The sequence below is a fragment of the Notamacropus eugenii genome, chromosome 2 (genome assembly GCF_028372415.1).
Source record: "Notamacropus eugenii isolate mMacEug1 chromosome 2, mMacEug1.pri_v2, whole genome shotgun sequence".
In the NCBI taxonomy this organism is placed as follows: Eukaryota; Metazoa; Chordata; class Mammalia; order Diprotodontia; family Macropodidae; genus Notamacropus; species Notamacropus eugenii.
This window is the reverse complement of record NC_092873.1, coordinates 434,428,245-434,441,467: the sequence shown is the minus strand read 5'-3', so window position 1 is coordinate 434,441,467 and position 13,223 is coordinate 434,428,245. Positions and strand designations below refer to the sequence as shown.

The window sequence follows — 13,223 nt, the reverse complement described above, 5'->3', positions numbered from 1 at the left end:
TGGGTCCAATTATGTTATCCCCGCCCCCAATAAATAAACTCCAGTAACTTCCTATTGCCTCCAGGATCAAATCCAAAATGCTAATCCCCTCCTACCTTGTCAATCTTCTTACACCTTACTCCCCCAACATGAACTCTTTGATCCAGTGACACTGGCCTCCTGGTGGTTCCAGAAACAGGACACTCCACCCCTGGCTCTGGGCATTCTCTCTGACTGTATTTTGTGCCTGGAACACTCTCTCTCCTCTGCTCCAACTACTGACTTCCCTGGCTTCCTTCAAGTCTTAACTAAAATTCCAACTTCTACAAGAAGACCTTTCCAACCCCCCTTAATTCCAGCGCTTTCCCTCTTTTAATTATATCCTATTCATCTTGAATGAAGTTTGCCTCATATATATTTGTTTGCATATTGTCTCCCCGTTAAATTGTAAGCTCCTTGAGGACAAGGACAAAATCTTTTGACTCTTTGTATTCCCAGCACACAGCACAGTGCTTGGCACGTAGTCAGTGATGAATAAATGTTTTTTGATTGATTGAAAAATACTCTGGCACTAATGAGGCTAATACTGATGGTTTGACCAACCCAGTTCCTTTCGAACAAGGAAAAGTTAGATTCCACTGCATTAGAGTATTGGTCACTAGGGCCACAGGAGTGGCAGTATATGTATGGGCCAGTGTAAACGCATCATCATCATTCAAAAAAATGAGTCAAAACACTTACTATTGCAGGTCAAAAGCATCATTGTACTACCTCCTAGAATAGTAAATTAGCCCCCAAAGGACAAAATCTTGGCAGGGATGCAGGAAAACAGGCCTCATTGTTAGTAGGATCATAAACTAGCAGAAATTTTTTAGAATATGGCAATAAACAACAAGTTTTATATAACTAATTATACCCTAGTGATTCCACTGCAACGGTTTAATCACCTAAAAATCATCCAAAAGGACCTATATATCTATACAAAAATATTCACAGCTGTTTTGTCAAAGCGAAAACTGGAAATAACCTCTACACTCAACATGAAGAAAGAATGAATTAATTCACAGTATATTCATACAATTTAAAAATAGTAGACACCATCACTGAAATGGACACCATAAAAAATAGTAAACAGCAAAACAACAAAAAAAAAGAATACAAAGAAATAAGACCTATTTAAAGTTATGCAAAGCAGCCTGCTAAGAGCTTTACAAATACTATCTCACTTGACAGCAGCCTTGGGAAAGTCACTGAACCTTTCTAGACCTCTGCTTACTTATAAACAAGAGAAATTTCTTTCCGCCCCGCCCCCAAGATATACACACAGTATGGGAGGAGAGTTTAACATTTAGAGGTGCTACATAACTGAATGCTACGTAATCATAACACCCAAGTTTGGCCCCCAAAGGAGATAATAGAAAAATGTGCCTGCCTGCCTTCCTTCTATGCAAAGGTAAGGAAGGGCCAATGAGTACTGACTGACTACTCCAAAGTTCATAAGATCATGGCTCTAAGACAAAGGAACTCAGAGCAAATCCAGACCAAGCGCCTAAATTTACAGAATGTATTTGTAAACTTGATCTATGTACAAGTTAGTTATGCTTAACTATTATTTTTTTCTCTTTCTTTTTTTATTCCTTGCTATAAGGGATTACTTGATGGGGAGGGAAGAAGATATGAGATATCCAGAAATAAAGATGACATAAAAATAAAAATATCAATAACATCTTTAAAAGGGGAACATACTTTGAAAGAAAAAAAAGGTGCTGCACAAATCCAAGGCAATAATAGCAATAAATAAGAATAATTACAATGTAACATATGACATATGACATATGATAAGTTTAGGATGCGCAGAGCAGCTGGTTTTATGTTCATGGCAAAGTCATGACCACAGCACCATTCTAGATTCATCACCACCCTGGCTACATGATACAACCCCTGCAATCTATCCAAAGAAAATGGCAGCTATTTGTAAATTAGATAAGATTCTATGATAAGATCTGCTATATGGAAGCAAATAACTATTGAAGGCCTGGGTATCAAACAGCAAAAAATTACTCAAACCTAAGTATTCTGACTCCTACAATGCTCTTTCCTTTTGACCTTTGTGTATTCCTTTAAAGTATTTTCAAATGCAAATGTCAAGGAAATCAAATAAAAGTTTCCATCCAAATACACTGTACATCTTTTCTACTTTCTTTCAAATTCTATACTCCAGTTTTTATTCTGTGTGGCAATAAAGAGAGTTTAATTTGAATTGAAGTGATACTGCAATGAACTCTTCAAGGGAGAGTTATAATAAATAAATCTCATGGTTTAAGAAAAAAGCCTACTATGTAATTATGTTTTGGCTTCGTATTTCTTTCTGATGTCTGTCTTCTGTATATTACATCTGACTTAGGCCAAATGCCTCTAGAGAACAGAAACCAGGTTTTCTAGTCTTCTTTATGGAGTGTACATTTAAACATTCGATGATAATGACAATGGCGGTGTTGATGACACTTACCATAATTATTTCATTAGAAGAAAGGTAAAAGGTTGATTTCTATAAATAATATAGTTTAGAGTTTTACAACACACATGGAGTGCCTCACTGAGACTGTATACATATATATATGATATATATATATGTATATATATTTAAGCCATCCTAATTTCCTCAACCTAAGATCATGATTGAGATAAACTACAATATCAAGATCCCTACAGGTCCTCAAAATAACAAAAGATATTATTATCTCTGTCACTTTTTAACCCTATCCCTTCTTTCTGAAGAAGAGCTCAATTCCCTTGTCTTAATACTTCAGTGAGAATCACTGAATCTTAGAAGTGGAAGGAACCAACTCAAAGGTCATCTAACTTAACCTGTACCTGAATAAGATCTGTTATTCACACAACAAACTGTCATCCAACCTTTGCCTGGAAGGGCTGTGTGGAGAAGAAACCCGCAACTTCCACAAGTCACTTTATTTGGATTTAGGTCTAACTGCTGGGAAACTTTTCTTACACAGAGCCAAAATCTGCTTTGTTTCAACTTTCATCCACTGTTAAGTCCTACCCTAAACTTTTTCTTTTCCTGAAATGGTCTTTCCAAGTAGACTGCCCCCTCTTTCATCTGCACTCTCTCACTTATCTTTAATCTCTCCCTATCTACTGGCTGTTTACCAACTACCTACAAACATGCCCATGTCTCCTCCATCCTCAAAAACTTCATATGCATGCCTGTTCGCTGTTCTCCCATATCTCTCCTCCCTTGGTTACATTCCTTTAAAAGTCCTTCTACAATACGTGCCTCCACTTCCTTCTCAACTCTCTACAATCTGGCTTTGATCTCAAAATTCCACTGAAACTGCTCACTCCAAAATTACCAGTGGTCTCTGAATAGCTGAATCCAGTGACCTTTTTTCAATCTTCACCCTTCTTGACCTTTCTTCAGACTTTGACCCTGTCAAACAACCTCTTCTGTCTAGATTTGTTACCCCACTCTACTGGTTCTCCTCTAAATCATTTGGTTGTGCCTTCTGATCTCTTTTACTGGATCTTCATCAAGGTGGCACCAGGTATCCTTGGCTGTCTTTTCTTCTCCCCTTCTATACTATTTCATTTGGTGATTTCATTAGCTCCCCAGGATTCAATTATCATCTCTATGCTGATAATTCTCAGATCTGATAACCTCCAGTCTCACATCTCCAAATGACTACATTGAACATCTCAATATATCCAAAACTGAGCTCATTATCTTTCCCTTAAAACCCTCTTCTCTCCTTTACTTCCCTATTACTGCTGAGAGCACCATCATGCTCTCAATCAACCAGGCTTACAACCTAAGTGTCATCCTAAACTCCTCACTTTCTCACCCCCTTATCCAATCTCTTGCCAAGTCCTGTTGACCTTTTCTTTGTAACATCTTTCACATACACTGCCACCTCCTGAGACAGTGCCACACTCTGGTACCAGCCCTCTCTCATCATGTCACACAAGAAAAGAACTGCAACAGCCTGCTGGTTGGTCAGCCTGCCTCAAGTATCTCCCTACTCCAGTCCATCCACTACTCAGCTGTCAAAGTGATCTTACTAAAATAAAAGCACAAGTCTGACTCAAACTCCAGTGGATCCCATTACACCAACCCACACACTCTGTGATCCAGTGACACCAGTTTCCTTGCTGTTCCTGGAACAAGACACTCATCTCCCAGTCCTGACTCTCTCCTATGGCCACAATGCTCTCCCTCCTCATCTCTGTCTTCTGGCTTCCCTAGCTTCTGTCAAGTCTCAGCTAAAATCCCACCTTCTATAGAAAGTCCTTCCTGGTCCTCCTTAATTCTAGTCCCTTCCCTCTATTGATTATTTCCAATTTATTCTGCATATTGTTTAATTGTACACAGTGGTTTGCATGATGTCTCTTCCATTAGACTCTCAGCACCTAGAGGGCAGGGACTTTTACCTTTCTTTGTATCTCCAGGGCTTAGCATAGTGCCTGGTATGTAGTAGGTACTTAATAAATGTTGACTGACTGACTCGGGCATGATCCTAAGTATTTTCAATACTCTAACCATGTTCCTCTGAATACTTTCTAAACTTATCAGTGTCCTTCCTAAAATTTAATGCAAGAAAATATTCCATATGTTGCGTAACTAGGGCAGAGTACAATGGCACCATCACCTCTCTGGATGTAGCCTAAGATGACAATGACTTTTTTAACTGCCATATCACACTATTTACTCATACTATACTTGCAGTTTCACCTTTTGAGCTTAAGGTGAAATGTTGTTTGGTCACACCTCCCCATCTTTTACTCATGAGGTGGACTGTTTTAAACCAAGTGTCCAAGTATAAGACTTTACACTTCTCCCTATTAAATTTCACCTCATTCAATTCAGACCAGCATTCTCACCTGTCAAGATGTTTCTGGATCTTCATGCCAAACTGGGCCTCCCCATTTGGTGCCATCTGCAAATCCGATAAGCTCACCATCTATGTCTTTGTTTGAGGCCCCAAGAAAAATGTTAAATAGCACAAAGCCAAAGACAGATCACATACCTGATCTACTAAGATCCCTGATTTTCTACAGACCTCCTCAGAACTGACAACTGAACCATTAACGAATACTCTCTTGGTTCATCTAACAGGTTCTGAGTCTACCGAACTGTGCTATCACCAAGCCTACACGGTCCATAAGAATAGCATGAAAAATTCTGTCAAATGCTTTCCTGAGGTCCTGTAAGGTTAATGTAAAGTTAATGGTGAGCGGCAGGAAGAGTTAAAGATCTTCCCCCACCATTAATAGGCCTTAGACACCTTCTGTTAATTTCTAATGAGGCACAGCGTCACTAGGGTGAAAAGAGTATATATACTCTGAGATGAGGTTTGGCTTTGGGGCTTATTTGTTGGAAGAAGGTTCCTGTGCCAGATGAGACTCTGGGCAGCTGTTTTAAGAAGCCCTCCAGCTTTCAAAACCCAGACATATGTATTGTCTATGGTCAGACAGTTGGAAACCCTGTCGCTGGTCTTTCTGTTTGTATTTTCTCTGAAGTTCAGGGTGCTGGTTTTTCCCCCTGAACTAAGTGAATAATATATGTGCTTGATTAAAGTAGATTGCTGACCCCTCAAAAGTTGCTTTCCTTTTAGAAAAGCAGATCTAAGAACCTGTACAGCAGGCCCTCCTGTGTATGTGGGTGATCTTGCTGTTACAAATCCCAATAAACTATACCTACATCGTTCCCCTAATCCACCTCTCTAGCAGCCCTGACAAAAAAAGGCATTGATGTTAGTCTGAAATGACAAGTTCTTGATAAAACAATGTTGGCTCTTTCTAATCATTCCTTCCATTCCTAGATGTTTACCTACCATCTTTATCATGGTATGTCACATAAATCTGTCAGGAATCAAAGTCAGAATCGCTGGCTTAAAAGTCTGTAGAACAATATTTATAAAGCACTTTTCAAACCTTAAAGAGATCTATAAATGCTGTTTTTATTATTAACTCACTGTCTTCTATCCTTGGGATATTGTCTTTCTCTAGGCCAGTGGCAACTCTGCTGTTCTCCAGTCTTTCAGAGATTACTCACAGTAATTACTCTGTGGAGTGGTAGACTGGACAGAAAGGTTACTAGGTGCCTCCTTACTACTTCCGTGTTATCCTGGATTTCAGTTCTGTATTAGCCATTTTATTCTCCTTAACAAAGAAAGGCAACAAAAATAAAATAAAGGTGATTAGTGCTGCCTTTTCTCTGTTGACAATTATCATCTTCCCACCCTTCCTAATTAGCAGTCATTTCTTTCTTTGAGCCCTCCTTTTATCCCCAAACAGGAAAAACAAACAACGTATTACTGGTCTAAGCAATGATTCCCCAATGGTTCCAGCTCACTCTAACCTTCATCACTCCTTCATTAGTCTTATAAGATTATGCCAGACTTCTGTACTATTAATTCTACACTACAAGTCCTTGCTTTCATCTACTAATGACAGTTTCTAAATTTAAAATTAGTCTTTGAGGTCTCTACAAATCCACAACAATCTCTTTAGACAACCATCTCCTACACTTCATTCCCCTCCTTTTCCTCCTCACCCTATCTGGTCACTGGATTCGGATGGCTTTGGAGGAGAAGTGAGGCTGGTGACTTGCACAGCCCTCCCTCCTTCAAAACAAAGTCAAGTGCAAGTCATGTCATTTCTCTGATGGCATGGTCTTCTTCAGCAATGAAGGACAAACACACATACAGTTGATGTAGAGGATAACTGCCCTACTCTTATATTATTTGTCCTTTGTTTCCAAGAGGATCAGTACCGTCACAGGATGATGTCTTAACTGCTTCATGAATTAGATTTAAGTGAAGCAGAGTTGCACAAAGTGGTCACCTTCACCCTCTTTTCCAGAGTTATCAAAGTCCAGTGGGCTAAACCAGGCTGAGGATAACCGATAGGCTTCAAACTCATTGGTGAGCTAGGGAGCGTCTACCCCAACCATGTGAAGACTTCCCCGACAGAACAGACAAATAATTTGTTCTACTGGCCATGAAAGCAGCTGAAGCAGGTGCTGTGGAGCTCTTAGAGCTTGTTCAGACATTGAAGATGGCAAGGTCACCCACTGTATCCCAGGCTTTCACCTCCTCTTTACAGAGAGGTAAAAAGAAACCGAGAAAAAGGGCCTAGCCATCAACCCACTCCCAATCTAATCTTCTGTCCACTTAGCCAAGGTACTTCTGAGAATTAGACCACATTGAGGTTCTAATAGACTTTTTAATCCCTAAAATAATATCTATGTCCTAAACTTTCTATTCAGACCCTGAAGTATATCACAATGTGATCATATTAAGGAGGAAATATCCCTTTTGTGCCCTTCCTGTTCCTTCCCTAGCATGAATTCATTCCATGCCTAGGCAACATGTAAAGTTCTGTGTTAGGTACTAATTTAAAGTGAAATAGCATAAAGGTATAAAATTCTTATTGTTACCACATTTCAATCATTTCAAAGTTCCAGTTTATCCTCAGAAATTCTAATACATAGTACATAATACCTATAAGCATTCTTCCATCTCAGAGAGAACAGTTAAAATCTCTCAGAGGTCTGCTGGATAGTTAGTGAATGGTAAGTCCCTGAACATCTCAGTTTCTCATTCTACATGGACACAATCTCATAGAGAAAAACTAAGACTATGAGCTGAACTGATCTTCACCTTGCAATAGGAAAGGTGACAATATCTAGGTATCTCATAAATCCTCCCACAGGGATTCTTTATCTAACACAGATTCCTAGAGTTGCAAACAGCCTAAAAATTCACAAGTCAGAAGACTCGGACTTGAGCTTTAGCTTACTATGTGACCATGGCAGAAGTCACTTTACCACACTGGGCCTCAGTTTCAGCTGTAAAATGAGAGAGTTGGACTAAATAAACTCTTCTGACTCTACCATTCTATATGTCTATCTGGATCTGTTACATTTCATGCGGTAGGGATAAGGGGATGGTACTTCTTCCTCTCCTTCCCTTTCCCCTACCTTTGGAATTTTAATTTCATTCTAGTCAGGATTCTTTTATTCATTTTATTTGTACCCACAACACTAGCACTGTGCCTGGAATAAAATAAATATTTAACAAATGTCTGGTGATTGTCTGACATAATTTTCTTAGTCACAAATAACTCTACAAACTAAAATGAATATTCTCTATTGGGAGGACAAAATTAAATAGCTCAGGTCCCACCTTTTCTCCACCTCCACAAGCTTTTGTATTTAAATGGAAGGGTCCAGAGCTTAAAGAGGCCTAATATTCAAATGCTAATCCATGATGCAGTTCCCTAGAGGAAACTAGTAAGACATATCTATCTCTTAAACTGTATTTTTAAGAGGAAAAAACAAAGGTCCTAGGTACCTAGATCACTTTCTCCCACCAACCATCTCCTCTACTCCCAGAGATGATTCTATTTTCTGAACTACAATTTCCAAAATTAAAATCACCCTTCCAAACAATGGGCAAATGGGCTTCAGGCACAACATGCACTCTGCCCACCTTAACTTTCTGTCTGCCTTCATTTGAGAACTTTGACTCTGCTTCCCACCAACATGCCTAGATCTCTGACATCCTTTAAAAAAATCTTCCCTTGTTCCTACTGAACCAAGTATCACACTATCTCTCTTCCCTTTCATAGCCAAACTCCTAGAACAAAACTATGTATACTTGTTGCCTCACCCCCACATTCACTTCTCAACACTTTACTGTCTGGCTTCTGATCCACAATTTACTAAAACTATCATCTCCAAGATCACCAACGATCTCCTAATCACTAAATTCAAAGGCCTTTCTTCATCTTCATGCTTCTTGACTCTCTGCAGCACTTAACACTATTAGCCACCCTCTCCTCCTGACTCTTATTGTTTCTTGACACTACCCTCTATAGCTCTCTCCTTCTACATATATGATCACTCTTTCTCAGTCTCCTTTGCTAGCTCATCATTTAGGTTCAGTCCCCTATGAACTGTCTGAACTCTTCTCTTTTCTCTCTATACTCTTTTCCCTTGATGATCTCATCAGCTTCCATTAATTCAACCATCATCTCTATGCAAAAGACTCCCAAAGTTACCAACCCAGCCCTTATCTTTCTCCTCAGTTCCATACTTCTCAAAATCAACTGGCTCAAAAACAGAACTAATTACCTTTTCCCCTAAACAAGGGGTGGGAAACCTGCAGGTCTCCATACCACAAGTGGCCTCGAGGCCGCAGGTTCCCCATTCCTGTGGCCTAAACCCAATCCTCTTCCCAACTGACATTTTTTCCTAGGACATCACAATCCTAATCACTCACATTTGCAACCTTGTAATCTTCCTCAAATCCTCCCTCTCTCTCAACCCACACAGGCCCAGTCTTGTTGGTTCTACTTCCACAATATTTCTAGCCTTTATCCCTTCTCTCTGCTGACAAAGCTGCCAGGCTAGTTCTGACCCTCATCCCCTCTAATCTGAAATATGAGTATAGCCTTAGTAACTGATCATCCTGTATCCAGCCTCTTCCCTCTCCAACCCATTCTCCAGAGCTGCCAAACTGATTCCTGACACCCAGGTCTCATTGTATCACTCCCCTGCTCAGAAGTTTCAATGGCTCCTGATATCCTCTAAGATAAAACACAAATTTTTCTGTGAGGCCAATGAACGCCCTGCCCACCTGGTTCCAACCTAGCTTTCCGGACTGATTTCATATCATTCCAGCCAAACTTGCCTGCTTGCTTTCTCCCCAAAGAAAACCTTCCATCTCTTGCTACCTGTACAGCCTCGGTCCCAGGGGCTGAAATCTCTGTCCATCATCTTTGCCTAGCGCTATAGGGAGCTTCCTTTACAGGTGGCCTCCAGGCCTTTCCTGAGTCCCCCGGTTGTTGTGATGATCCCCAGGACTTTGTATTTACAGTAATCACTTATCTGCAGACATGTTGTTTTTCCCATGAGAATATAAGCTGCTTGAGAGCAGGAACCATTCTATTTTTGTAGCCCCAGCACTTGGCACTTTGAAGGACCACAATAAATGTTGAACTGAATGAAATGAGCTATGAGGAAGCTTTTCTTAGTGAAGAGGAACCCTAAAAAGGGCGGAAAAAAAAGGCTGTGGAATTTTTTTCTCTGGGGAACTTTAAAAATAAAACATTCTCCTCTGGGCCTTCCTACCACCTACTTCTTCGTGGAACAAAGCAGAAGAGGCTAGCAGTTCTCTCTACATCCATTTTCAGATCAGCAAAGGTTTGAACAAGGTGTAAAAACTACAACCCCACAACTAGCCCTTCCTCTACAATATTCTTCATTGCGTATAAGCTAAGGTTGTCACAGACACCAGCAAGTCAAAAAGAAAAGGATTACTTAGGACTGGTCAAAAATTTTACCATATGACAATCTGGGTACCTTCAGCCTTCACCCCTAACTCTAGACCCTTAAACAAATTAATGACGTGTACAACTTGGTTCCACCAAAGCTGGTATACTACTGAGAAACAGAACCTAACAATCTAGCTAGCCATTTCTGTGGACGTCAGTCCCTAAATTTACAGGTTACTTGACTGTTACCATCCTAGGCACTCATAAATGCAATCCGTAGAACTCATTCAGTTATTTTTTAACTAAAAGTTTGTATTTAACAAATCCTGGGAGCAAAGGAGGCCAGTTCCCCCAATTTCAGGTCCTGAAGGAAACTAGAAAGAAAAAGGTTGAAGATCATCCCCTTGAAATTTAATTGCCTTGGGGTCTTTGTATTTTTGTCCAGAGAAGAAACTGGTACTGAGAGTGATTAAGAAAGCAGCTCAGGAGTCAGGTTGGGAAGGAAGGAAATGGGGAGCGGAGGGAGAAGGGAGCTTTTATTCATCACTTACTATATGCTAGGCACTGTGCTAAACTGTGAGCACACAAAGTCTAAGCAAAAAGAAAGACAGCTGATGTCCTCAAAGAGCTTACATTCTCACGAGAGAAGACAACACACAAAAGAGGGCCACAAACACAAAAAAGTGGAGTCATACTTCCCTCAATATAAAAAAAAGCATCATTTCTAACCCAGGCACAATTTTTGGTAACTCACTAGCACTAAACAGACTTTCTTTGCTAAAATTCATCAGGTGACTAGGTCATGTAACGAGAATAAAGCGCATGTGTATACACGCACACGCACACACACACATATACACACATATATGTACAGCCAACGTGCTGCACTAATTCAATACAAAATACTGAAAAAGCAAACAGCAGCTAACCCTTACACAGCGCTTTCTGCACGCCAGATCCTTTACAACTTACTTCATCTGGTCCTCACAACACTGAGAGGTAGCCGCTATGACCACTCCCATTTTACAGATGGAGAAACTGAGGCTGGGGAGGTGAAGTGATGTGGACTTCAGATCACACAGCTAGTAAGAGCCTAAGACCATCTGAACTGGGGTTCTCCTGAGTTCTGGCCCACTGTCCCAATCTCGCTGCCACCTAGCTGCCCCAAGCACTGAGCACCTCCAAGAACCCCGGGGGATGAGAAGTCGTGGATGGGTGCTGACGGCCCACTTCACAGAGCCTCTCCGGCCCACACGGCCCTCCCCCAAGCCCAAACCTGGCATTCCTTCCCTGACCCCACTGCCCACAGCCTGGGGGCCGCTGCCCATCCTCCTCTCCACCTCCGGGCTGCCTTCAGCCCCAAGGTCCCACTGTCTCCAGCAAGTCTTTCCAGGGCGCCCCCTTAACCGAGAGTCCATTCTTTCCAAGGTATCCCTGTGCACGCTGTCCTCATTAAACCGGGAGCTCCCCGAGACGGGACCTTTTGTCCCTCCGGCCTCTCCAGCGCTGACCGCACGGTGCCGGGCACACGGAGGGCGCTTAACAAATGCTCCTCGGCTGACTTCTCCACCGAACCATTGTTTCCCTTTGGGGCATCCCACACAGCCTGCCACCTCCTTCCTGTCCGTTAAAAGCCCCCCCTACCCCACCCCCAACTCACAACTGGATCAACTCCCCAGCCCTTCTCTTTCCAAACTCAACCATCCCTCTCCGCACGCAGGAACCCATCCGAACCCTTAAGGCGGTGGGGGTACGAGTGCCCCAGACACCGCAGGTCCACCCCCAGCGCTCCCCGCAGCCCCGACCCCGGCACCCCGCAGGGCCGCTCTCCCGGACCCAGGCACCCCGCAGGGCCCCGCTCGCCCCGACCCCGGCACCCCGCAGGGCCCCGCTCGCCCCGACCCCGGCACCCCGCAGGGCCCCGCTCGCCCCGACCCCGGCACCCCGCAGGGCCCCGCTCGCCCGGACCCCGGCATCCCGCAGGCCCCGCTCGCCCGGACCCCGGCATCCCGCAGGGCCCCGCTCGCCCGGACCCCGGCACCCCGCAGGGCCCCGCTCGCCCGGACCCCGGCACCCCGCAGGGCCCCGCTCGCCCCGACCCCGGCACCCCGCAGGGCCCCGCTCGCCCGGACCCCGGCATCCCGCAGGCCCCGCTCGCCCGGACCCCGGCATCCCGCAGGGCCCCGCTCGCCCGGACCCCGGCATCCCGCAGGGCCCCGCTCGCCCGGACCCCGGCACCCCGCAGGGCCCCGCTCGCCCCGACCCCGGCACCCCGCAGGGCCCCGCTCGCCCCGACCCCGGCACCCCGCAGGGCCCCGCTCGCCCGGACCCCGGCACCCCGCAGGCCCCGCTCGCCCGGACCCCGGCACCCCGCAGGGCCCCGCTCGCCCGGACCCCGGCACCCCGCAGGGCCCCGCTCGCCCGGACCCCGGCACCCCGCAGGGCCCCGCCCCTCAGCCATCCGCGGCGCCCCCTCTCAGACCCTCCGCGTCCCAGTCCTCCGTCCGTGCCTCCCACCGCGGCCGCTCCCCGGGGCCCGGGGGCGCGTCCGTCCTCACCCGCGTGCAGGACGGCCTCGGAGACGTCGCCATCGGGGGCCGGGCCCTGCTCGAGGCCGCCGCCGCCCGGGGCCGGGGACAAGGGCGGGAAGCTGCACTCGTAGGAGCACTGGATGTCGCGAAAGAACTTCTGGGTCTCGTTCAGGTTCTGCTGCAGCCTCTTCAGGTAGAGGCGGTGGTGGGCGAAGGCCCGGCCCAGCTCCCGAGCCAGCCCAAGGCCGCCGCCGCCGCCGCCGGGGCCGGGGCCCGAGGCCGGGCCGCTCCCGTGCGGGGCCGTCCCACCCCCGCCGCCGCCGCCGCCCTCCATCTCCTCCGACCGCTCCGTCTTCGCGGCTCGGCCACAAGCCGCCGGCCCGCCCGGCCTCCCGCCTCCCTTCTGCCCGCCCCCCA

At 45.1% G+C, this 13,223-nt stretch overlaps 1 protein-coding gene across 2 annotated transcripts in view; it reads right to left on the bottom strand.

Moving 5' to 3' along the window:
• The window catches only part of DSTYK (dual serine/threonine and tyrosine protein kinase), a 57,706-nt gene extending 44,483 nt beyond the window's left edge, over nucleotides 1-13,223 (bottom strand). Inside the window, exon 1 of one of the 2 annotated variants that reach the window (XM_072648060.1) lies at nucleotides 12,834-13,223. In XM_072648060.1, the coding sequence (XP_072504161.1) occupies nucleotides 12,834-13,140 (307 nt within the window). In that variant the 5' untranslated portion in view covers nucleotides 13,141-13,223. The remainder of the gene's footprint in view (nucleotides 1-12,833) is intronic. The other variant, XM_072648059.1, reaches the window with a different exon arrangement.